The following is a 26,576-nucleotide window of genomic DNA, read 5'->3' on the forward strand; positions in this document are numbered from 1 at the left end:
ATTTTGCCCTTCTTGTTGTATATTGTTCAGCATTTTCGAGTTCACGTTGAACCCACCATATCAGAGCCGCCGCCTGTGAGCGACTAGAGGTATCGTTGCCATGGAAACGCGTCCCCGTGCGGCAACTGACCTTTAATGGAGGCTCCAGGAAACACGAAAAGGCACAGCATGAGTATAAAAATACATATAAACCGTGGAAATGACCTGGTAAGTCCATTTGCCGTTACTTAGAAATGATCCCCATAAACCTGTGAAATTTGCTAACACTGCGGCATAACAGTCTAACGGAAGTCTAGGTGCGTGTTGAGTATGAAGTTTTTTTTTTACCTTAAAATTCACGAAGCAACAAATTACCTTGATAACCCAACATTACCGTCCAGCAGTTCCGAAAGAAACTTTGAGGTGTTCACTTCTAAGCTGTTATTGTTTTACAGTAAAAGATTATAGCTCACCTTAAGAGAGCTGCAATATTCCTTTATTCATAGAACCGGGAGTGCAGTATAGGAATATAGCATGCTATATATGTAGCTATAATTTTGTTGCAGTAGATTTCATTATCCTTATGTTCATGCGATTCAGTACAGTACATATATATGTAGGGATGAAATATATAGAGAATGTAATTTATAGAGAAGAGGAAGTCATCTATAATGGACAACAGTAGAAACCCTCTCCACGTTCTGATGGCTGGCAGGTACCCTCTGTCCTCTCACCCCCCACCCATTTATTAGTTATCAGTCCATTAAAACAGTGAGCAAGTAATCTAGTACTTGGAATGTTGGTAGTTCAATTCCTGAATGTTCCAGTCTGCATGCCAAAGTGTTCTTGGGAAAGGCATTGAAAGCCAAAGTCCATCATCCATCAGTGTGTGCGTGTTAGTTTGAGAAAAAAGTATTTTTAAAAAGCGCTTGTATGAATGAGGCATGTGGCAAGTAGAGTAGAAATGTGCTATATAAGAACCAGTCCATTTGCAATCTTTTATTGTATTGTATTGTGTATCCCTCTTTTGAACTTTATTTATTTATGACTGGAGGAATGTTTGCTTTTTAAATGGAGCTACTGGATATCTATATCTGGATATCTGTTTAATTGCTTTAAGACTTCTCAATAAGCCTTTTATAGCTTCCCAATGAACTTATTATCTTTAATTGGTTCGGTTTTTTATCACTACATGAAATTAGAATTGTGTTTGTTAAAAAAAGAAAATTGCAAATGTTTTAGGTGGCTATTCTTTTTCTTTCTCCTTGTATTGTTACATAACTTTTACCACCACTTACCACCAAATATATATAAAAAAATACTCAAGTAAATGGGCAAATATCAAAGTAAAATATAACACAAGTAGCACTTGGTTCAAGATTATTTCACTCAAAATTGTATGCAGTTATGTAAAGCACTGAAGTTAAAATTCTATTTGCAATAATGTCATAGTAAAATGTCAGTCAGTTTTCATTCTCATCATTGACCTAATTAGAAAACTCAAAGTTAGCTTATGTGTATTTGGGCAGGTCAGCTCTCTCTATATTTTCAGTCCCTCATTTTAAATCTCATAAACAGTTGTTTTCTTATCAGCAAAACTGCTTTTTTTCAAGTTTTAATTCACATTGACTTATCCAAAGAGAGACATAAAAGCAAACAACTTCCCCACAGAGTTATAGATCTTAGAAGGCTTTGGTAGCATGCGGTACTAATAGCTTACATGGAGACTGGTGGAATATACTTTTGATGTTATGCTAGCTACATTTTACTTCTTCAACAAGTATCTAAGTAAATTTAATGTAATTAAAGCTTTATTTTAAAATGTGATATAATCTTAAGTAAATGTTTACAGCTTGCTATGTATTTCTTTTCTTTTCTTTTTAGCAATCAAAAAAAGGAGACAGCTTTCAGAGTTTGGTGCGGGTTGAGTTTGATGGAACATTGCTGGGAGAGTCAGATGAGAAGCAGGGTAACCCCATGCAGGACTGTATTGACTATAAATTTACCTGCATCTTCCGCTGTCCAAACGACGCTCAGGCTCTCAGTGACATTGCCCAAAAACCCATTGTATGTAAGTCGAGATTTGAAATATTCTCCTGTCTCTGATAATATCATGAAACTGAAAATGGCGCTAACCAGCAGCTGAAACATTTCATTTCATTCTGTTTTCTTTCAGTTTGATCAACACTTGTTTTTGTTGCTTTTTTTTTTTTTTACATTTTTGTTGTGAATACCTTGTGTAATTGGTGACAGGAATCTCCTTGATAACCAAACTTGCTAAAAATGTCCACTGTTGTGTTTAATGTATATGGTTTTGTGGTGGTCAGTGACAGTGATAGAAGTCCTGGCTGAGGAGAAGAATGATGAACCAAGACAAGTGCCTCTGGGCCAGGCTGTTGTTGACCTCCTACCACTGTTACAAGGTACAGCTATAGCTATCGGGTCTTTCCATACCAGATCAGTCAGATCTGACAAAAGTTCCCACCTGGCTTCTTCATAATCAGATGACTTTTTTTTCTGATAAATGTAGCTTATTTATTGCTCATGCAAAAATTTAGTTGAAAAGTTTCTGAATTAAAGGCCCTGGAAGGTGGGTTGAAATTTGGTACATTTCTGAGCCCCGAACTTCATAACTGTTGGAGCTAGCCATATGAAACCTTCAAAGCTGCAAAAACAAATTTAAGCTCTATTATAAACTGAAAACAAGTAATTTTATTTTCCCTCACTTAGAGTATAACACTCCAAATGCAAAATCTAGTTTTAATTTGGCAGGTTTTTTTTCTCTAACCAACCTTTAGCATCAGTGTACCTACAGTATCTACATTTACTTAATTTCTGATACCGGGCTCATGTTCTAGCACTGATCCCTTTTCAAAATTGGTTTCTAATATAGTCAGCATATCGTCCCAGCTAACAGCTGCTTTGTATGGAGGTCAGAAAAGCAAAAACTCATTTCAGAGAGCTTTTCTTAGCAGAGCAGAACTTTCATTTGTTAGAGTGATTTTCTCTTTGTCTTCAGGTCAGTGCAGTTTCTCATCCACAGTCTCTGTCAATTCGGTGCCCAACCGGGCCAAATCTGCCCAGGACACCGGCCTCAAGGTCAGTTGAGGACTCTGCAGGCATTCTCTTGGAGAGTGAATGACTACACCAGGGGTCGGCAACCTGCGGCTCCGGAGCCGCATGCGGCTCTTTAGTCCTTGTAGTGCGGCTCCTCGTGGTTTGGGAAAATAAATTAGAAGTATTTAGCTGAAGTGTATTTTACTTATGTTAGTTCTTTTTTAACTTGTAGTTCTAAATTGGAAGATTATTGTGATATTGAAATATAAAAATAAAATTATATTTTATTATTTTTTCATCGCTCAAAATAAGCGTCACACTTGCGGTAGCCGGTGTACCCGCCGAAACGCCGTGCATTTATCGAGACTTTCAACCCCAGGTAGGCCAATTATGGATCTTCGGATCCACATTATGTCAGCAGCTATTCTCCACCTTGAACTATGTTAAAAACAAACACCGCTCACGCCTCACAGATGACAGCTTACAGTCCTGCGTAAAGATGAAAGTGACTTCGTACAGCCCCGATTTGCAGACGCTGTGCGCAGAGGTTCGGGACCATAAGTCCCATTGTAAACATATCACAGCAGACCCGACGATGTTTCCATGAACACGCTTTTCAGCATCTCTTTACTGACCACTTTTCACACACGGTTGCTGTACGCATACAGCCGGCTGTAGCTTTTCAGCTCACAGCCCGACACACACCAACACAACAGCATAGATAGCACAGACTTTAAGGCGGCGAGGCGTGATTCCAGGTGCCGCTCAGGTGCATCCGCCTCCCCTGCAGCGGCGCTGCAGACCACGCCCCGCCACACACCTTAACCTGGTAAAATACATATTTAGACAGAATTTTGCAAATATCTATTTTTCATCTTTTAGCAGCGTAGTGCTTTTTTTCCCAATTAATTTTTAAAAGTCAGGTCAAGGCTCCAAAAGCCCAAAGGCGATATAAGGGTGGCGGCTCACAGCATTTTTTGTTTGCTGGATCATTTTAGTTCAGCTGGGCGTCTTTCCTTTTGTTATATTTCTTTAAGATTTAAAAATGTGTTAATTACATAAATAAAATGTAACTTTCTCTGTAGCACTTCATGGATTTCATAAGCAACACACCTTAGTTGTTCACACAAAGCATAAAGGTAAAAAACAATATATACAGTGTTATTTTCATTTTAGATGTCAAAAAGTATTTGCGGCTCCCAGCGTTTTCGTTTGCATGGAAACCGGGTCCAAATGGCTCTTTGGGTGTTAAAGGTTGCAGACCCCTGGACTACACTCTCTGCTATTTTTACATAGCAAAGTAACCCAAATAAATGTGTTTTTGTGTATTTTTAATATTGACAAAAGATTGAACATCTTTAAATGCACTTAAAAACAGCACTGATCAGACATGCTTGCATATAGTTCTGACTGAAAAAGTGAATTAACAATTAAACAATTATTTCTTATTATATTGTATTAAGTCTAGATTACCAACACAGACTCTACAATTATTTAGCATCTATTTCCTTTTTTCGATGGTTACAGCTAAAGTACAATTTTAAACCAAAACAAATGCTACAATTTGAGACTATTTATTGTCTGGTCAAAAATAAGGCTCCCAGGCTCAAGTGGTATCTGGTAAAAAAAAAAAAAGTTTAGTATTTAGTGTTTTTAACCCACTGACAGGTTGGGTTGAGTATATAAAAAGAGATTCCAAATATTAGTTTTGCAGACATTTTAAAATAATGCATTCAACACATATGGCAAAGCCTAAGAAGCACACAGTGTGTTTTGTTAAATTAATACTAATTCCAGACATGTAGACACTTTAGTTATATATGAAATGTGTAAAATAACAACTAGAAACAATAGAAAGATAGTGGACAGTTGAAAAATAGAATTCACAATTTAACTTCTTTTGTACATTGTTTTAAGAGTGTATCCATATTGCCCACAGTTCCCCAACAAAGATAGGAGTGCAACCAGAATGAAGCAAGGATCCAGCCAAGCAGATTTTAAATGGAAAATGAAGGTAATCCCATTACTCTACAGGGACAGTTATAGTAAGCATAAATAAAATATCCCTAACATGCAGCCTCAGATGAGCCTTCAGGGGTTCAGGTCTATCTAAAAGTCCCTGCGCCCCCTTAGTTGAATTCTACAGATTTATGACTAGAAGTCCAAATTAGTCATAGAGTTTGGTAAAGAAAAACTAAAATACCAACATCACAGGTAAGTTGCTGCTCAAAATCTGTTTAATAATTCAGCTAACAGTAGCTTCATCCATACAGCAACGACATCGGAGGGTATTAACTCTGGTGCCCATGCAAGTTGGACTTTGAGAAATACCCCTCACTTTAAATGTGGTATTGCGGTGTTATAAATTAACCAACAGCTTTTCTAATTAACACATTCATGGTGAGAAAGCCAAAGACCGGCACTTCATTTCATTTATCATGTGAAATGCTATGCTAGCAAGGTTCAACTCCTAATACTAAACAACCTTGTTGTTAGATTACAAATAAAATGTGATATGCATCAAATAAAATACAGATAGAAATACAACAGATAAAAAGTGCAACAGGCCAGAAAAAAAAACAAACTAAGCTGTATAAACTGTTAGTGAGACCTCTTATCCTTTTCACTGGCAATATGTTTTTGTTGGTTTATTTTCAGGCATAGATTGTTACATAGACTTGTTATTTAGGAACATGTTCGTTTTCAGGTGTTGTTAAACATAAGTGGGGTTTTTTCTCTGAAGATTGCTGGATTATGATAAAGAGAAAAAAACAGACACTTACATGTATTATATGTTAAATATGTGAATTTACATGTGAATTTACATATAATGATAAAATGAGCTTTCATTGCACTCAGGCATTCGTTTAGTGTTGTGTATTATGGTTTGAAAAGCATTTAGAACCTAAGTATTTGTATTCAGTATGGTTAAAGCAGTATATCAATGAAAAATATAAACTGCTCTGCTTTTTAGCTGCCTACCCTCGATGTGAGTGTCAGTGTGTTGGATCCAATACTGTCCGATGCTGACCTCTCAGCCTCTAATCTACTAAAGGTAACTTTGGAGACAGCCTACTCTGTCCCAGACTCATGGATGCTGCCATCCGGCCCTGCTCCCACTACCTTCACATACACTGCTGCCCTAGAGATCCCTCTTACTGCAGACGTGAGTGTTATACTGTGCTTTTTATGTGGCCTCTTAAGGCATACTGCTCTATTCACACTAGCTTAAAATGTCAATCTTTCCAAGGGTGATGCGTTTTTGACAAATGTAGCTTTACTACTGCTTTGCTCCCAGCAAGACCAAGTGCTAGTGTTCCCTGAAGGGCAGCTGAAGGCAGGGGGGCAGAGAGAAGAAAAGGAACGTCAGAAGAAGAGGCCCCATAGGGACACACTAGCTCCAGAGAACCACTTCCTGCCTGGAGTCTTTTTCAAGCCAGAGGAAATTGATCAGGAGGATGGCGAGCTGACCGCTCGAGAGGTAAATACAAATGCAGCTTGCAGATATTACCAATAATGTTAGCTGGAATGTTGCAAAAAAAAAAGAAAGAAAGTTAAAAACACTCTTAAAGTGACCTCGAGATTTGATAATCAGTTTTGTTCATCAGTTTCTTACCTGTTGAAGTTCAGGGTGTGCCTGCTGAGCTGGTGTCAACATTCACTCAGCTTTAACATCGCCCTGGGTTCTTGGCCAGCTTAGCATTACCATTCTGTCTGTGCAGATGCTTGCAAAGCAGCATAATGCTAAGACAAGTTCCTGAATGCGGTTTGCACTTTACGATTGTGCTCTTGTCCATTTGTGCAATAAAAATAAATGTAATGTCCATATCCGTACTACAGATCGTGCCATTTATTTCCCTTTTAAAAAGAAGGAAATAAAGTATTAATTTGCACATATGAGACACATGGGATTTTAGATTGGGATTTTATCGTATTTGCTACATCCACTACATCACACTGATGTAGAATTCTGAAAAACAGACAAATTTTCATCCATCAAATGTGATATACGTGGCATTACAGGGTTAGACAGAGACAAAAACTAACAAAGATGGGTAATAAGGATCAGACGAACTGGATCAGATTCTAACTATTCCTGTCCCTAACAGGGACACCAACCCTTAGCATATCCTTCTTCACTATATCCATGAACCTCCTCTGAGGTCTTACTCTTTTCCTCCTGCTTGACAGCTCCCTCTTTATACATTTGTCCACTCAACAAATCAAGAACTGAGGAAAATAATAAAACCCAAGAATCAATGTTGATAAACTCAAAGGAAGACAAAAATGGTAAATGGCCTGCATTTGTATAGCGCTTTTCTAGTCCCTAAGGACCCCAAAGCGTTTTACACTACATTCAGTCATTCACCCATTCACACACTGGCGATGGCAGCTACATTGTAGCCACAGCTGCCCTGGGGTGCACTGACAGAGGCGAGGCTGCCGGACACTGGCGCCACCGGGCCCTCTGACCACCACCAGTAGGCAAACATGGTGTTAGTATCTTGCCCAAGGATATTTGGCATGCAGCCAGGAGGCAGCCTGGGATCGAACCACCGACCTTCTGATTAGTGGCTGACCTGCTCTGCCACCTGAGCTACAGCCACCAAAAACTCAGAAATCTCAGAAAACCACAGATAATCCAAAAACCACAATTCCATTGAAGATAACAGCATGAGAAAGCTTATTTACAGGCTTATGGTGTAAATGTTCCCACAGGACCGGGCATTTCGTGATGAGGCAGAGACCACGAAGAACAGAGTGAGCTGGGACACAGAGATGTACTGCTTTCTGGACGCAGGGGGAACTACAAGGTTGGAGGCTGAGCATGCAAATCACTCCTTTATTTCTCTGTGTACCGGACCACCATGCTACCTGCTGGCTACAATTTTAAGAATTTAATCTAGAAAGGTAAAGTCAGTCACCGGTTTCTTTGTTACAGAACACATGTTATAGCAGAATCTAAGAGCAGGATTTCCTTATTCAGAACATTTCAGGCATGCAAGGAAATCAGAAAGTAATGAAAAAGGAATTTGATCTTATCACTGATTTTAGGCACACAGTGAGCATGTGATCTGTGCAAGTATAAGTAAATAGGCTTAATGCTTAGAGTAAAGGTCAAATGTATGAAAGAAAAAAAACAACTAGTGCAGTGGTTTTCACAAAGGCCCACATGAGAAATTGGGACTGTTGTGAAGGGCTGAACCAATAAGCTGATCTCAGTTATTATGCTCAATATTAACTGTATCACTGTAAAATGCTACTGGTAAGAGTAGATGTTACAGCTAGACAACGAAAATATGAAATATCCATAGTAAAAATTGAATTTTTTTTTATCACAGTTTAATCAACATTCCCCAAAATGACACTTTTTTTCCTCGGTGAAAGAAATCTAGTCTGTTTTACCAACCCTTTGCTTGCTTGGCAGTAACACTGAAGTTGAAACTCTCTCAAACAAATACATGAATCCACTCCTTGTTTCTCTAAGTATCGCCAAGACAACAATAGTTTTTAACTGGAAATCAAAGAAATAGTTACATATTAACATCCAGACAAACCTTCTCATTGAAGACACACATTTAGAAACCATCACATTCTTGCAAAAAGACAATAGAGCTGTATTTATCAACATTTTAAACCCATTTTTTGAATTAATTAAACATGGTGATGATGATGATTATTATTATCATTGTTGTTGTTTTTGTTGTTGTTGTTTATTTTGCCAGAACAATTTAATATGTGACCTTGGGACTGGTGGGTTCTGGAGTTGCTCACTAGGTGGGTTTGGGCTGTGGTGGTACCTCGGAGTGGTCCTGGACCTCCATCCACTGTGCCCCATCTCTCATGTTGTCGGCCAACTAATGACATTGTCTTTGCAGCACATTAGGAAACAAAAAAAAAAAAAAGGAATAAAGAAAGGAAAAAAATAATAATATAAAACAACTGTAATACACATGAAAGGGTAGGTTAAACATGATTAAAGTGGGATTCGCATCTCACAGTGTTTTGTTATTACATCACACAAGATTAGGGTTACCAAAAATATAGCAAGCTTTTAATATAACAAAAAAAGATCAAGGCAGTCATGTCAGTATAAGCCGATATAGGTTGAATGGGTGCTTCTGGGTTGGGAGGTGTGAATGGGATGTCCCCTGGGCTGCACCCTCCATGCCTTTGGTGAATTGCTCTAGGATGATGGAAAACACAAAGAAAGAATATAAAAACGTGTATATCAGTACTGATTGTAATTTCAGGCTGAAGCAAGGGATAACTAAGAGCAGATTGTGGCCAGTGGAGATCATGAGGTCATTGGCTCCATTATCAAAGGTTAGTATTCCTTTTTATTCTCTCTTCTTTGGTGTTTGGATTTCCAGTATTTAGGATACCATATGCAATAAGCTTAGAAAAAACAACATGTGATTTTAAGTCTAACTGAGCTGGAGACCAGACCAGACCTGTGTGTGTTTGTGTGTAGTTAGGTGCTGAGGACTCAGAAATCCCCTACCACGGTTTGGCATTTATAGACTTTGGGCAGCTGCTGTATCCTGGAGTCCAGCGAATCCGAGGAGCATACAGCGTTCAGCCTTTCTCTGAGGAAGATTTGCTGAATAAGGTTCCAGTAACACACTCACTCATTTGCTTTAAATTTGGTTTCCTTGTAAAATATAAATAAAAACAGAATGGAGTACTTAGTTAATCTCACAAACCAATATTTTATTCACAGTAAAAATCAGAAAACAAATCAAATATTAAAACCGAGAATGTATATTTATGCGTAAAATATGGGTTTATGAATTTTGGAAATAATTTTACTCTCTTTATAAATACAATTTACACAGTGTTCCAACTCTGGGGTTGCAGTTGATATTGCCTTTATTTAAATAGGGCTGTTAAATTGCTATGTGAATTGTTTAACCTCTCTTGCACTCAAAGGCCAAGCGAAGCATCAGTGTTTTAAAGGAAAAAGCTAAGGAAGCTGCCAGCCAGGCCAAAGATATTGTCAGCTCTAACAAAGCAGGAAAGAACATGAATGGAAGCAACAAGGGACCCACAGATTCCAATGAGCAAGGCAAAAAGGTCAGAAAAGTTTTGATGGTCACAAGTGAATAATTCTTTAGAGTTTTTATAAGTTTTCCAGCATAAGCAAAGGCCAGCAGTTCCTTTTCCCCCTCAACTTCAGTTATAAGAATTTTTTTTTAGACCATAACATAACGTTTTTTAAAATTATATCAGCAACATGCAAATCACAGTGAAGGAGCTGTGCCATTAACTGCAGCTGGCCTGCAGTGATTTATATGAACCTGAGCCACAAGTCAATGCCGAGGGAACCCTAAGCTCCATGTAAACATCAACATAACTCTGCACAGCATTAACGAAGAAATCAATAAAATTATCAATGTTCCCTCTAAGCTGCGCGTGTGCGCAATTGCGCACTGCTGGCACGGTCTCTGCGCACACACAAAAAAATCTAACCTGAATTGAAATTAAAATCAATACTTTAACAATTCTGTTTTGCAGTGTTAGTTGGCTGCTCCCATATGGGATCCAGCCAATAATGCGATTCACATTCGTATATACGCAGCTAATCAATGTCGTTGACAGGCTATGACAGCGTCCTTATGTGCCGACACCGGTGTTTTAGCTAGCAAAGCGGCGTGGCGACGTTTAGCGCAGATCTTGTATAGTTAGTGTGTATTGCAGTCAATAGTTTTGTTGTGTGTGTCAGAACAATGAGGCGACTGCTGAATGTTACAGGTGTTACAGCAGTGATGCATCTCCTGTTGTCAGGCCTGCAGGTATCAGGCTGTGGTTCTCCTTTATCTCGTAGTGGACAGAAATTATTTTTGGAGTGGCACAAATACTTTGTGTGGCATCAAATTTGATGCAGAACAGCTGATTGTTCTGTAAATCATTTGAAATGTTTATTTAAAAAATGCCTTGGCTGCATTTTTAGGTAAACAGCTGCAAAAAACTTTGTTGTTTGCATAACTCAGTTACGTTTTTGAAGACGTAACTATATAATTCATTGCCCAACACTGGTATATACTGTATTTTGCAGACAGAGAGTTACAGGACTCTCCCCCAGACCACAGACTCATACTCATAATACAAGTCAGAGCTTTATAAAAAAAAAAAAAAGTTGTGTTTTCAAAATTGGGGTTTAAGTTATTTTTACTTCCAATAGTGTTAACATACTACACAGGTCATGAACAAGATTTGTTTTTAATTTTCATTGTAAGTGGGCTAAAGCAGTTAATCAAAAGTAGTCTAACATAAATGTAAATGCTGTAATTTGATTATTTTAATAAACCATGTAACTTGGATGGATTCAATGCTGGTGTGACCGCAGTGCACACGTCTAATGTTGCTCACAGTGGTCCAAGGGACCACTCAGGGAGTTTGTGCGTTCGCTCAGAAACATGAAAAATTAGAGCGAACATTGATTAGGATAATTTACTGGAGACTCCCGTACCAGTTGCAATTTAGTACAGCTGAGCAGAGATCAGCAGCAGTAGATGCTCAAACTTACTGCACATCCTTATTACTGCAATATATTATAAAGTCGTATTTAGCTGATGTGTTTTCTGTTTAAGCAGAAATTTGGAAAACTTTAACTCTTCACTTGTGTTAATGGCAGATGTATGTGGAGGCCAGAACTTATATTATCATTGAGATAGCCTTGGAGAAACCGCTGGTACCAAAACTATCACCAGAAGAGCTAGCCCAAAGGTAATGTGCTAATTAAACCATGTGGTGACTGAGTCTGACCTGCTTCTTTTGGCTCCATTATTAGATTGTAGCACCGAGATAGAGTTATACATTTATCAACACTTTCACACACACTTAAGTGTTAAATTTAGTAGTTGCCCCCTCTATTTCTGACTGACTGTGAAACACAAATGAGTGAGTGTATTGAGATGTTTTTGTGTTTCTTGCAGGGTGACGGCATTGATCCCTCCCAAACCTAAACGTCCAGCTGGTTCTAGTAGAGCAGAAAGAGTAAAGCACGGACACACACACACACACACACACACACACACACACACACACACACACACACACACACACAATGAATTGCCCAATCGAGGAGATTTGCATGCTTGATGTATTCTCTCCACCGGTGTGTGCTCCTGCAGGCTGTGCTGGACTTCCACAGGCAGGTAGCAAACACGGTGTCCCGTGTTTCAGAACAGTGTGAGGAACTATTTGGAACAAGTTGTGAAATGCCCCAAGACGACAGCTTGGAGAAAATGAAGATTCAGTTGATAGGAGCGCTCAATGACTCTGGGAGATACTTTGTCTTCAAGGAACAAATGAAGGTCAGACCAACTGCCCACATCTATGATGGATTAATGAACGTTACAAGGACACTGAAACTATTTTTAGGGATCGATCTAATGGTTCTGGTCATATTTTTCCTCTACATTAGTGTCATTATTTCTCCACAACGGCTTGTGTATATTTCTGGTTTGTAGCATGCGGTGGTGAGGATTGTACGTGACAAGATGAGGCGGACAGAGCCGTTCACGGATGATCAACAGCTGAAGGAATTTGCCAGCAAACTCTATGTCTACCTGGTTGATGAGATGCACGTTGCTATGAGCAAGGTACCAAACACACACAGTTTCATATACAGTCTGTGAAGATATCTTTTGACTTTTTTGTTTTATCCTTACTTCCTTAACAGATTTATTCTCCAGATGCTGTTGAGGGCTACCCAGATAACATCCAGTTACACTGTTCTCAGCTCTCACATTTTGCCAGAGAGGCACAGCTTACTGGGAATTACGAGCAGGCTGCATATTACTGGAAAGAGGTATAATAACAATGCTCTAAAGCTCATTGCTAAAAAAATTGAAATAATCAGGAAGATTTATGTAAAAAAAAACAGAACAAGGTTGACAGACAACTATTTGCCGGACAGATTTAATTACTTGTTGTCAGAATGTCATATAAAGACTGGGTTATGTTTGTCTGTTATTCTCAAGAATATTTATAATAATGTTATGTTTGAATGTTTTTCTTTTGTTTCGTCAAGTGGACACAAGTCACGTTGCAGCACTGAATAATGATAATGGTTGTTAAAATAGATGAAGTGGTTTCTGATATTTTTTTATTAACCTGCAGCTAGTGGTCAGGCACCCAAATGAGCCCACCTATATGTTTGAGTGGGGAGGCCTGTACATGCTGACCGGAGACTACCTGAAGGCAAAAGAGTGTTATCATGATGCTGTGTCTATCGACCAAGTGCACCAACCCAGGTTAGAAATGCACTCCTTACAGTATTGATCTTCACTTTAAGCAAATCATTAATTTAATAAGAGATTAATTATTGAATAATTATTTTGGCCTGCATATTATATATATATCTAAATATTATAGACTGTATAAGTATAGTCTAGCAATCAGCTCAATTCTAAATCATGATGGTATATTATTTGTATATTATTATTTGATAGAAGAAGAGAGATATTTAGAGTTACTTCCTGTCACAGTATTCTTCATCTCCACTGTATTTTCTGACGTCACAAGCAATGAACCTACCTGCTCGTGTTTTATCTTTTATTGGAACATGGTTCAGTGGTTACTTACAATACAACTTTATTTGTATAGCACGTTTAAAAGACCAGTGGTACACCAAAGTGCTTTACAATAAAAACAGGAAAATTAAGACATGATTAAATGATAGATGATTAACAAAGTACCACATATGTCATCAGGTTAAGGGCACTAATTATACAGCAATAGAAGGGAATATAAGAACAAAGTTACTAAGAATAGATATAGCTAAAACATAAAGTACATAAATAAAAAATTGAACCAAATATAAAATAGGGACACTAACTAGATGGAAAATCTATGTTGAATAAGTGAGTTTTTAAACGGGATTTAAAAGATAAAATGGAGTCTGACGCACGGATAGCGATAGGAAGGTTGTTCCACAGATTAGGTGCAACCAGGGCAAAAGCACGGTCACCCCTAGATTTAAGTCTAGATCTAGGCTGAGCCAAGAGTAATTGGGCTGAAGACCTGAGGGCTCGCCCAGGGACATATAGACTAAGAAGATCGACAAGATAACGAGGGGCTAAATTATTTATCATTTTAAAGGTGAGCAACAATATTTTAAATTCAATGTGATACTTTATGGGTAACCAATGCAAATCAATAAGAACAGTGGTGATAGAGGCATGCTTTCTAATGCCAGTCAGGAGGCGAGCCGCAGCATAAAAAATGGGTCGTCAAACAGTTTCACGAGTTCAAGACCCATGTTTCTTTATCCTCTTCTTGCTCCAGCCTGATGATGTGTGGGGTATTGGCAGTGATGTTTGAGCATTACAGTGAGGCCCAGACTTTCCTTGAGCGAGCCACCAGCCTAGACCCTCTCAGCGTGGTGGCCTGGACGCTGCTGGGTGAGATGAGGATCTGTTTTGCTTCCTGCTGCTATTGTATCAGTGAACAGCAAAATGATACTACCAAACTTCATTTGTCAGTAGCTAGTACTGTTTGTTGTCTACCCCCAGTGTAATGGATGCCCCGCAGGTTACTCAAGACAGTTTGACTGTTGTGTGTGACTTTCATAGATTTAGGTTGGTTTGTAAATCTGTCTTTAAAATATCCATCCATCATCTTCAATTTAGGGTTGGGTGGAGCCCAGTTTGTCATAGGGTGAGAGAAAGGGTAGACCCTGGACTGGTCTCTTTAAGAGTTGACACAGACTGAACAGACAAAATGATGAACAAACAAAAAAAACATGAATATAAAACAATCTATAACCTAAACACCCACAACAATAGTGGAAGAGGGATGCATGCTGGGGAACGTGGAGTAACCTTGTTGGGTGTTTGCTCCAGGTTTGTTCCATGTGGGTCAGAACGACTCCATCCAGGCTGAGAGGGCTTTTATGGAGGCCACAAAGCTGTTGAATGCAGAAGAGGCAAAAAAGCAAGAGCAGAGCAAGGAGAAGGGGGAGAAAGACAAGGAGAAGAAACACGAAGAGGAAGAGAACAAGCAGGAGGCAGATGAAACAACCAACTCTCCCAGAGATATGCAAGGTGAGGAAAACAAAAAAACAGAAATACAGACATATACAAGACAGTGTCAAGTGCAATAATGCCAGTCTATGCATGAGTTCAACCCATTCTGTTCCCCTGAGCCCCATCTCCCTGTCAAGGAGCTACTTTTGTTACTATTCTGTCTGCTGGGGCTCTCATGCAATCAGATGCCAAAGGGCATAGGGCAGAAGAAAATAAACCCTTGGAGTAACTGATGTTACCTGACCGTGTAGCTTTATTTTTCTCCTTTACCCAGAACTTGTTGACCAGGATTCAGAGATGCACAAAGAAGAGCCTCCAGCACCGAGTGTCAGCTTGAAATCAGCTCCTGCTACTATTTACACACAGACCATCCAATTCCTGCTGCAGAACAATGCACTGCAGGTAAAACATACCCAGCGTGTTGGTTTGCACAGCACTGTGTTAACGTGACCATCGGTTTATTCTGTTACCGCACAAAAAGGGGCATATTACATATGGCAATCTGCAATTTCAAAAGACACTTGGTTTTAGAAACATGTGTTAGTGATATGTGTTTTATGAAAGTTTGATAGCATGAGTTGCAGTTTATCATTTTGAAAAAATATTTGATTTTTCTATGTATTTATATTTTTGCAAATTAAAAAAAAGTCTTATGTAATATTGGGAACAATAAATGTCTAATTTTAAAAGCTCTGAGCAGTAATGTTTGAACAAAAATAAAACAAATGAAAAAAGCAATAGCAGAAATCGTTCAGAGATGACTGTTTTCTGTTGTCAGATGGCAGAAGTCGCTCTATCCAAGGAGCTCCTATGTTCAGATGGCGGTCGCAGTGCTTCCTACTTCATTCATCTGGCCCAGTTGCAGCTGCTCAAAGCAGACTACTGCAGTGCTGCTGCCAACCTCAAAGAGGCACTGTCCAGCATAGATCAGGTACTTCCACACTACCTCTGGCTACAACACGAGTATCGACTGGGTGAGGAATATTACATGAGTGTTCAACTGCATGAAGGGCATTACTTGTCCAGAAAGCATTTGGTGCTCTGTTTGTAAAGTGTGAAACCTGAAATTTATTGTCTAATTTATCATGCTATTCTTTTTTTTATCTTCACTAAACACCAAACAAATGAATAATAAATAAATATATTTGTTATTTTTATATTTTCAAGGTGCATATTTATTGTATATGACAAAGTAATCAGTTACAGCCACTGTTACTTTTTGATGCTCACCTTCTATAGATATGCATGACAACATATTCCAGTGTAGGATCAATTACTACACATAATATACATAATTTGTAAGGAGCTGAGTGTTATAAAAATAATTCCCAAAATCTAAGTGAATTGAAATCAGACCTAGTTTTATTCTTGAGATTATTCTCCTTCTGCTGGTCTAACAGCACAGATATACACCGAAGCTAACATCTAGTCTTCTCCAGCATCATTGCTCTAGTTCAGGGGTTGGAAACCTGCGGCTCTGGAGCAACATGCGGCTCTTTCGCCCTTATACTGCGGCTCCGCGTGGTTTCGGAAAATAAATTATATTTATTTAACTGAAGTGTATTTTATTTGTGTTAGTTATTTTTTAACTTGTAGTTCTAAATTGGAAGATTATTGTGATCTTGAAATATAAAAAATAAAGTTATATTTCATTATTTTTCGTCGCTCAAAATAAGCGCCACACTAGCGGATACTGGTATACCTGCTGAAACGCCGTGCATTTATTGAGACGTCAAGGTCAAGTATGGAGAAATGTAAGAAAAGAAAAATATCTGAAGAAAATAGAACATTTAATGATGCCTGCGCAGATTAATTTGAATTTACTTCTGATGAGAGTGGCCTACCAGTATGCCTAATTTGTGGATTGTTGATCTTCGGATCCACATACATATGTGAGCAGCTATTCTCCACCATGAACTATGTTAAAAACAAATATCCCTCATACCTCACAGACGACAGCTTACAGTCCTGCGTAAAGATCAAAGTTACTTCATACAGCCCGGATTTGCAGACGCTGTGTGCAGAGGTTCAGGAGCAGAAGTCCTATTGTAAAGATATCACGGCAGACCCAATGATGTTTGCATGAACATGTTTTTCAGCATCTCTTTATTGACAACTTTTCACACATGGTTGCTGTACACACACAGCCAGCTGTAGCTTTCCAGCACATAGCCTGACACATACCAGCACAACAGCTGAGAGAGCACAGACTTTAAGGTGGCGAGGCGTGATTGCGGATGCCAAAGGCCATGTAAAGATGATGGCTCACAACAGGTTTTGTTTGCTACATTCCGCATCTACAGTGACTCCTGGTGACTGTGTGGGGACAGTTGGTTATAGTGCACCTGAGGTTATGCTTGGTAATACATATAATGAAGCAATAGACATGTGGTCTCTGGGGCTGGTAACTGTGGAGCTTGCTACAGGGGTGCCACTCTACCCTGTGGAAAATTAATATGACGTTTTGAAATTCATCATAGACACGCAGGGTCAGCCACCAGATCATGTTCTAGACTCTGGCTTGTACACTAATTACTATTTCATATGAGTCGTAGTTGTCTTGAACAACTAATGGAAGCTACCACAGGACCTCAAAATGACCAACATTTATTTGTCAGCCTAATTAAAAAAGTGTTGGCCTTGGATACAAACCAGCGCATAACTTTTCCACCCTGGCCTCTCTGAGAGTTCTACAGGGAATAGCACAGGGAGACAAAACCTTGCGGCCTCTCAGCAGCCTTCAAATTGGAAAAGAGAAAGCTTCGTTGACCTCGGACAAAAGTGACAAAAACACAAGCAGGGATTGGAAAAGGCCATTAACAGCAAATTACACTGCAAGAATTAATTAAGCTGCTTTTATATCACTTTGGCTTTTTTTTGTTTTGTTTTAATTTTCACTCCCCCCACCCCAACCAGTCACAGCAGATGGCTGTCCCTTCCTGAGCCTGGTTCTGTCGGAGGGTTCTTCCTCTTTGAAGGGAGATTTCCTCCCCACTGTCGCTAATTGCTTGCTCATAGGGAATCATCTGATTGTTGGGGTGGTCAAAACTCCAGCGGAACTAGCAATTCTTGTGAATTTTTTTTTTAAAAGCCTAAAAAAATAAAAACAACCTATGAATATTGTCTTGAACTTGGCCACAATTTTGCTTAAAATCCATAAAGTAATCCCTGTGTCAAGTTCTTACCAATATTCAAAGCGGAGCAGCGGACAACTTACTATCACATCAGTCCTTCAATCAGACCTAATTCGATACAAATTGGAAAAAAAATTGGATGTATATTAAATAAACCAGCTTTAAGCATCAGCTAATTTTTGTTTGTAATTCTTTTTAAATAATAAATATAGTGCTACCCTTTAGCCTCCTAGTAGACATACCTGTGTTATAAATGTGAAAATCCTCTTAGTTTTTTTTTTTTTTTTTTAGAAAAGTTGAGCTCTGACCTTGAAGTCAAGATCCCTGAGATTTAAACCTTAAAGAGATTTTCAGCAGATGCAACCATGGTATTGATTTGAAAATTCTACGTTGCCTCGTACTTGAGTTATTGCATTTACAAACTTGGGTGTCCACTGCGCCCCGCCATATACCAAACTCAAAAGATTAAGTGCTGTTTTTTTTTTAGTTCTTTTATAAAGTTTACAACACACAAATAAGAAAAATAGGAACACTATTGTCGTTTTTGACAACACTATTTTCTTTTGTCTTTTGTGTGCACACAGTCTGTGTCAACACACAGGGGAACACTGACACTTCATAAGATTTTCACTGTGTTTGTCTAATTCAGCCGCAACTTTCGGATTTTTCACATAACAAGCAGCATGGATTTTGTCCCTCATCATTTCAGCTGGAAGCACTGGCCAGTTTATATAATAAGTTTCATCCAGACTGAGAAATGTGTCTAGAAGAAGCATTCATCAAGCATCTCTGCTGACTATTGACCCAAAGAGTCTTGCCCACTTTCTCACCAGGATCCTGATGCATGGGCTTGGAATGGTCACTGTCACTATCTACGAGGGGAGTTCCATGAGGCTGAGGAGAGCTACGAGTGGAGCTTCAAATTCCAGCAGAAGCCATCAGACTCTCACATTGTCTTGCTCCGCCTGGGATCCAGCTACTTTATGCAGGAGAAGGTCAGATATTGAGACAGGCATCACTGTCTGATCAGTCAGACAGTTACTCATGTGTACTGGGTCTGCTAGCATCTATTCACTGTGTGAGAGTTTACCTCATGCATTTTTCAAGAAAGAAACAAAATGGACCAGCCATATGTCTTGGAAAATAACAGCAAAACTCAAATGTGACTTAAAACATCTCATGTGAAACCACAAAGTTATACAGTGTAACTCTGTGTTATTTTTTTTTAAACTCTCAGTTTCAGGAAGCCAAGGTTGTGTACCTGCAGGCCTGTGAACAGTCTCCATCCTGCCTGACCTGGCTAGGCCTGGGCGGTGCATGTTACCGGGTAAAACTCTTACCTTCAGAATATTGATGGGAAAGATCGTATTAAACTCAAAAAAGCTTCTATGTTGTGGCTTCAGAATTATTTTTGTTATATGGAAAATAACATAAAATTGTAAAACCTGTGATTCCACTCAGTGTATGGTTCAAGGTTTTAAGTATACTCCTGTTTCTATTGTTAAAAGAAATACTTTCGAAATACTAGCTTAAAAGAATAGTTGGGAGCCCTACTCTGTTTGTTTTGAAAGGAAGTCACCCTTTGTTGTTTCAGTGGGCATTTCTGTGTCTGTTTAGTTGGAGGAGTTTTGTACAGCTGAGGAAGCTTTGACTGAGGCCAACCAATTGGACAACCAGAATGCAGAGGTCTGGGCTTACCTGTCTCTCATTTGCCTCAAGGTGAGTGATGATAAAACACTTTCAAGATAATCTCGCGCACAGTGGCCTGACACATCCCCTTTTATGAAGACTACAGAACAGCGTATCTTTGTTAGAAATTAAAAAACAATCTACAGGAGTCAGAAGAGCTGACTGGTTGGGGTTATGGAATAAATGACTCTTCAGGATGAGGGATGGGTTCAGAGTAAAAAGCCCTAACCTCCATAGAATCTAACACCAACATCCATCCTTTTGCCCTTTGGTAAAGCCAATGCTTTAGTCACTGACCACCAGTGTTGGGACTAACGCGTTATTAAGTAACGCGTTACAGTAACTACGTTATTATTGTGGTAACGAGCACGGTAACTAGTTATTATGCCAAAACCAGGAACGCGTTACTCGTTACTGGGATTTAGATAGGCTCGTTATTCGTTACTTCGTGTAGTGGCTATCGCGGAGCTTCCACAGATTCAATAACATTAGCAAGTGGTGGAAGCCAGCAGGTGGATGAAGGAAAAGGGAGGCAAGAGGAGAGACCCGAAGCGGCCGCTGGTCCGAGAGTGTCAGGTGAACTGAACTTCAGGTAAGACATTATAACCTGCAGTCCATCTGGGTCAGATATAAACCAAGTTTAGGTGGAGTTTATTTTCGTTATGCTGACTTTTTCGTACTGCGTGCTAGCTAGCATGACGGAGTTTCTATACAGCTGGGTGGGTGCTATGTTACTGATGTTGAACTTTATTTTGTTCATAAGGTTAATTATTAGAGTTGCCAACCGTCCCGTAAAAAACGGAACCGTCTTGTATTCAGAGAAAATATTACGCGTTTCGTATTGAGGTGAAAAGGAACACAGTTTGTCCCGGACTTCAGCTACAATGAAAAAGACACAAAGCTGGAGTTATTCTGTGTTTACGCTGCACAGCTGCCTCTTCTTCTCTCATCCTCTCACCCTCCCTCTCCTGTTTCTACTTCAATCATTAAACTGATCAATGATCAGCTGATCGGCTTTTCTCTCTTGTTTATTTATCGCCCACTTTGCGCCAGAAAGAGGAAACCAGCGGATGTCGCGGTAAACAACAGCAGCACTTTTAAGCTTGATCAGCTGTTGTTAGAATTTATTTAATATTAATTTCTAGTATCAGCTGATGTTTGCTGGAGCCACAGCTGTAAAGCTGCTGGTCATGATGTCGTTTGGTTATCTGGTGAGAGGGAAACATGAAGATGAAACCAGGAGATGTCCTTACTGAATCATCAGAGCTGTGATGGAGAAACAGGTTTACCTTTTAGTTAACATGAATGAGTTGAAGAGAAGTTATGAACTGTTTCTGAGAGACAAATAACACCAGGATCCTTTTCTAAGTAGCTGACAGCTGGTAACTGTGCAACTGTGCAGGGGCGGGTCTAGCAAAGTGTTGCCAGGGGTCCATGTAGGGAATTAAAAGGGAAAGGGGCGCACAAGGAAATACTTTCTTATTCTCATTTAAAATGTCTCACTTTTAAAAAAATAATTATCTGAGTCTTACAACAAACAATTGATAGACTGATACATATATACCATCAGAACAGTGTTTGTTTGCATTCAAAGGCTTTATGATTTTTCCTATAATGGTGGGCCGGTCTCTAGCCAAAATGCCCGGGACGATTTTTTTGTCCCAGTCCAGCTCTGTATGCAGCTCATCTGCAGTCTGGTGTTACCTACATCTTCCTATTCAGAAGGCAGAATTTCCGAGTTCTGAGTACAATCGAAAGCACCACGACTGCAGTTTTTGTGTTGGATGTAAAAAGCAGGCTAGGATAGAATCAGGTGTGGGATTTCTCTCGTGGAAATGTGCACATTATTTTTTCCTTTCTATTGGTAGGTGGCACAGTGCACTTGTGGCAAGTAAGCAAGCTAGAAGACTGGCAATCTTGCTGGGTATCCAGTTACGGAAGCAACACATTAACAAGAGAATTCTGAGTAAAACCAAAGTTACTTTCCCTAGTAACTAGTTACTCTGAAAGTAACGAGTAACTTGAAGTAACTGAGTTACTTTTGATAGAAGTAACTAGTAATGTAACTAAGTTACTAATTTAAAGTAACTTACCCAACACTGCTGACCACACTTTAATGAGACACCAATTAATTTGGGAAAATGCTTGTGCAAGTAGACGCTGCATGTCGATCAATATGATAAATGGCTAAAATCAATTCAGGAATGCAGACTTTGAAGTAAGACATTTTGATTAGTATCAATTAATATTAGTGACTAACTGTATTTTAATTGAGCTCTCTTTTAACCTTGACACCTTGTCTTCTGCACATGTGAAGTACTCACAACATATTACTGACTCTGTGATTCAAAAATCTGCAGAAATCAGTAGTCTGATTGTGACTCATGACATGGAACTGAGTTCTGCTTCCTTCGATTCACGGTGTTTAAAGATACTGGACAAAGTGGCACCTCCTAAAATTAGAAAAGACAGCATCGTTAAATCATCTCCTTGGATCACTAAATCTATTTGCAGTTTTATTTTGCTTTGCCTTAAGACTGAGTACCTGTGGGAAAACCACAAAATGTCCTATTTACAATAGGAAAAGGGAATGCCAAGGTTCTATTTGACACTGAGAATAACATTGTTTCTCCTCCAACACCAAGTACACCAGGTTTTTCAGATAAGGACTACAATGAATGTAAAAAACTTTTCCAAGGTAAGATCAGTGGTCAAAGAGAAAATACAACTCCCACAGATCGCCCTTTCGATCATAAACTCTCACACATCCCAAAATTGTAGAATCTTTTCACCCACTTTCTTTAGCTTGTGTATGTCAAACACTACTCCAAATTAAACCCTCAGCAAGTTCAGCCAATGTCTTAAGTTTTTGACTCCATTTGGCCCTCTGTGGTCAGGCTGTGTCCTAGAGTTCTTTAAACAGGTGGTTATCCAACCAGGTTTGAAAAAGCTAAATCTGGACCTTACACTAAACACCAGCTATAGACCCGTTTCAAAACTTCCTAAATTGCTAAAGTATTACAAAAATAAAAATAAAAGGTTGTTGGGACAGGAAGGTGTTGGAGAAGCACAATATTCTTGATAACGTTCAGTCTGGTTTTAGGAAGTTGCACTCCACAGCTCTCCTTAAAGTTTCGATCTTTGGATGGCTGCGGATAAGGGTGATTGCTCAGCCAGCCCTTGGTTTGCCTGACCTTATCTCAGCCTTTGAAATGTCAAATCTCCATCAAATCTTAGTCCAACAGTTAAACTACATGGTAGGGATCTCTGGCTCTTTCTTAGAGTGGGTCACTTCAATTCTTGCTTATAGAACACTTTTGTCCTCATTGGGAAATTTTGGGTTTGAAACGGCTGCATTTCCATGTGGCATTCTGCAAGGATCTGGTTTAAGTCCCTTGTTATGGGGCAGCGATAGCTCAGTAGGTAGAGTGTTCGCCCCGTGATTGGAGGCAGTCAGGGGTTCAAATCCACCGAATGGCTACCCTGAGGTACACTTGGGCAAGGTACTGTCTCTACACACTGCTTCCCGGGTGCTGGATTGGTAGCTGCCCACTACTGAAGATGCTCGTTGATGCCTTTATCTCCACCTGCCTAGACTATTGCAATGCTTTGTTTTTGTGTCCGTTTAAAGCATCTATTAATTGCTTCCAGTCTGTCCATAATGCCGCTTCAACACTTTTAACTCAAACTCATAAGTTCACTCATTGTTAGATAGTTCAAAATCTTGATTCTTACTTCTGTGACCTTACAAGATGAGGCCCCTAGTTATATCATCAATCTTTTCAATCTTGTCTGCAGATAAAGGTCTCCTTGTGATTCCACATGCCCGTATGAAAACTAAGAAGGATTTTGCTTTCCAGACTTTAGTGCCAAAACTGTGGAACAGCTTATCGCTTTTGCTGCACACCAATGACTCTGTGGCATCCTTTAAAAAAAATGCCTAAATGCATCTATTCAGACCAGCAATTTGGTACAATTTTTGTTTTGTGTTGTTTTTCTTGATTCAGGTGTGTTCGTTTGACTGTATTTTTAATATTTGTGTAAAGCACTTGTCTTGAAAAGGAGTATACAAACAAACTTTACTTACTTACATAACACATGGTCTGCAACTCAATTAACACTGATGAACCTTTTGTTTTCAGTCTGGCAAAAAGGAGGAAGCAGAGAAGTTTTATAAATATGCAATACGGGTGAGTTTGGTTGTTGTTTTTGTCAGTCACTGTAATTTAACATATCAGTGGGGCGGTTAGTGATTTACTATTAATTATCCATGCTTTAAATTCTATATTAAGTAGTGATTTTTTTTAAAAGAAAAAGTAGACATGCAACATTAATACTGAATATAAAACAACAAAAACAGCTTCTCTGTGAGTTCTCTGTAGCATTTGATTACTAAGGATATAGATTTGCTGCTGTCCTTGATTTTCTCATAAATTACATTAGAGCCCTGTAATCCTTTATTTTGTCACAGTGAATCAGTTTTTACTAAATATTGCATCCTCTTATCCAAGGTGAATTTTACATTAAGATGCTGGTTTCTTGAAAAAAGAAAAACATTTTCTGTTTTCTCGATATCCACAGTTCAACCTACAGATGGAGTCACTCCACAAAGAGTTTAAAAAGTTGAAGAATCAGCTTCGCTTCCATCATCTGGAGTCATGCTTTGAAAGAAGCACTGAAGCAAAAGAATAAATCATATGTCCAAGTATGTACACATTATATCTCAATGACCAGTATTTGAAACAACATTTTATTGGGTTTTCAGCATGTGTAGTGTATGAAAATTAAATACAGAGAGTTCAGATGTACATGATGACTTAGATTTCACAGACAGTGAGGATAAGTAACCGGTTGAGCCATAAAAGTTAAGCTCTGATCAATATCAACATAACAAACACAGTTAAAGCAACACCATAATCTCAAATCTATATAAAACAATTGCAGTATAGTGTTTTTTTTGTTTAAATACAAAAACAAAGAAAAGAAAGGAGGCTATATGGTGACTGGTACCAGCAGGATATAAAACATTTACTATTTCACATTTGATGTCATTCTTTTGTTATCATTTATGCAGGAAAACAAGCCCTCATGACACTTTGTGGTGTTTTTGTTCTAAGACACCTTTCTAAATTTTGGCACAATCCTCTCTGCTTTGAAAGGAAATGTTGTGAAATATTGTTTTGAGCTTGTCAAATAGTTCACGAAGGATGTGTTAGAATGGGCCCTGAATAAATTTCCTTTTAAACCAAATGGATTACAGTGACCAGTACTTTGTTTTGCATGGGTTTTCTTTGTAACATACTGTATTTTGATATTCTTTTAATGCCGTTTTTAAACTAGGCATCTGAGTGTTGGTGTGATCTATTGCAGAGAGATCATTGTCTGACCCGTGAAAACATATCTCTCAGCCACGGTGAATCCTCATAGAGGCGAGGGTCCCCGAGATACTCTGAGGTCCTCTTGTAGAAGTAGTAGTACAGCACAGAAGCTGCAAACAGGAAATTATGTTAGGAGGCTTTAAAATATACGGATATTTAATTTACAAATGTCTGTAAATTAGAAACATGACTGATGTGAATGTAGATTTTCATATCAGTGACTCTTTTGTAATGAGTTTGCACAGTGATCAAGGTTATTCAAGAGATTTATGTGATTGCAAAATAAACAGGGAGAAAACTTGAAAATTCCCACCAGTGTTTAAAACTGAGTGAGGTAATGGCAGTGCTTACACACTGAGTAACTGTCTGGACAGGTCTTAAGTTGCAGACAAAGCAAAGACAACAAATAGCACATGACTCTTCTCATACGCAGATCACCTACAGAGAGTAATGCCAGCTAGACAATGCAAGCTTTTATCCACTTATGAGCTTATACATGTATAAAAGTGGCACCCACATGGTGATGAGATGTGATGTCACTGCCTGGAAGAGTAACCAGTAACAACAGGCGACAGGTAAAGGAAAAATAAAAAGGTGGGTGAAATGATCATACAGTTTACTAGGGCATTTATGGGTTGTTGTTGTTTTTTTTAGCTTAAATCTGTACTGCTGTTTTGGACTGCTTCACCTGCTTGTATTGTCTCCATGTATTTTCTCCTGTCTCATTTGCAAAATCTAAATTTAATTATTCAGTCAAAATGTAAACATTTATTTTACAAGTTAATATGTATAATCAGATTATAGAGTGGAAAAATCCTAACCTTTTGTACTGTATACTCTTCAGTGTTTACATGAAAACATTCTAAATGAAAAGAGGTATATTTGGTTGCATGAACTTGTTATCTTACCAGCTCTTTGGAACACAAAAAGCACCTGAAGACCGTCGGTCCAAATAAATCTGTTTGTATTTAACCAGCGCAGATTCTGAAAGGAATAGAAGGATGACAAAAAGGCCACTTTGTGTTAAATTCAGAGATGTAAAGACTTTGTACATTATAGATAATTTAACAATTACAACCAGAATGATGAGAAATGCAAATGTTATTTTCTCAGTCTCATATAATGACACATTTTAACCAAGTTTTATCTTCTTTCTTTTTTTCTTTCTCATGATGTTTTTCTCTTGGCAGTTATTAAAATCAAAATGAAAGCATTTGAAATGTCTGTAAGCTTGTTGTACAGTATCTCCCCAAAAAAAGTGGCATAAAAATGCGAATTTTCCAATCCGGCATTTTCGCCTTTGT

At 38.7% G+C, this 26,576-nt stretch overlaps 2 protein-coding genes across 6 annotated transcripts in view; one reads left to right on the forward strand and one right to left on the reverse strand.

Moving 5' to 3' along the window:
• Positions 1-22: 22 nt before the first annotated feature.
• Positions 23-26,485, forward strand: LOC146394065 (cilia- and flagella-associated protein 70-like). Of its 4 annotated transcripts, XM_084945988.1 has the most exons (27): positions 23-207; positions 1,864-2,050; positions 2,307-2,402; positions 2,999-3,078; positions 4,976-5,050; positions 6,011-6,202; positions 6,335-6,517; positions 7,756-7,850; positions 9,291-9,363; positions 9,512-9,649; positions 9,970-10,113; positions 11,675-11,766; positions 11,976-12,036; positions 12,174-12,356; positions 12,513-12,644; positions 12,725-12,853; positions 13,165-13,298; positions 14,332-14,447; positions 14,889-15,089; positions 15,346-15,473; positions 15,850-16,002; positions 19,039-19,200; positions 19,443-19,532; positions 19,823-19,924; positions 24,037-24,084; positions 24,476-24,599; positions 25,706-26,485. In XM_084945988.1, the coding sequence occupies exons 1-26, from the start codon at positions 136-138 to the stop codon at positions 24,584-24,586; spliced, it is 3,177 nt and encodes a 1,058-aa protein (XP_084802114.1). In that variant the 5' UTR covers positions 23-135; the 3' UTR covers positions 24,587-24,599; positions 25,706-26,485. The 4 variants fall into 4 exon arrangements, with proteins under 4 accessions (XP_084802114.1, XP_084802027.1, XP_084802290.1 ...); XM_084945901.1 differs by having other exon boundaries at positions 24-207; positions 24,476-26,485; XM_084946164.1 differs by lacking the exon at positions 9,970-10,113 and having other exon boundaries at positions 24-207; positions 24,476-26,485.
• Positions 25,270-26,576, reverse strand: part of LOC146394066 (transmembrane protein 138-like) — a 136,846-nt gene continuing 135,539 nt past the window's right edge. For both annotated transcript variants that reach the window (XM_084946624.1, XM_084946700.1), the window contains 2 exons: positions 26,181-26,256; positions 25,270-25,382 (listed from right to left, as the gene is read on the reverse strand). In XM_084946624.1, the coding sequence (XP_084802750.1) occupies positions 25,270-25,382; positions 26,181-26,256 (189 nt within the window). The remainder of the gene's footprint in view (positions 25,383-26,180; positions 26,257-26,576) is intronic.

Source organism: Perissodus microlepis, chromosome 1 (genome assembly GCF_051167445.1).
Source record: "Perissodus microlepis isolate ML-2025 ecotype Zambia chromosome 1, ASM5116744v1, whole genome shotgun sequence".
Taxonomy (NCBI): domain Eukaryota; kingdom Metazoa; phylum Chordata; class Actinopteri; order Cichliformes; family Cichlidae; genus Perissodus; species Perissodus microlepis.

Coding starts and splice junctions, on each gene's coding strand:
- LOC146394065 (XM_084945988.1), top strand. CDS start 136: ATGGAGGCTCCAGGAAACACGAAAAGGCACAGCATGAGTATAAAAATA. Junction 6,518..7,755: donor GCGAGCTGACCGCTCGAGAG/GTAAATACAAAT, acceptor ATGTTCCCACAG/GACCGGGCATTTCGTGATGA. Junction 15,474..15,849: donor TGCAGAACAATGCACTGCAG/GTAAAACATACC, acceptor TTCTGTTGTCAG/ATGGCAGAAGTCGCTCTATC.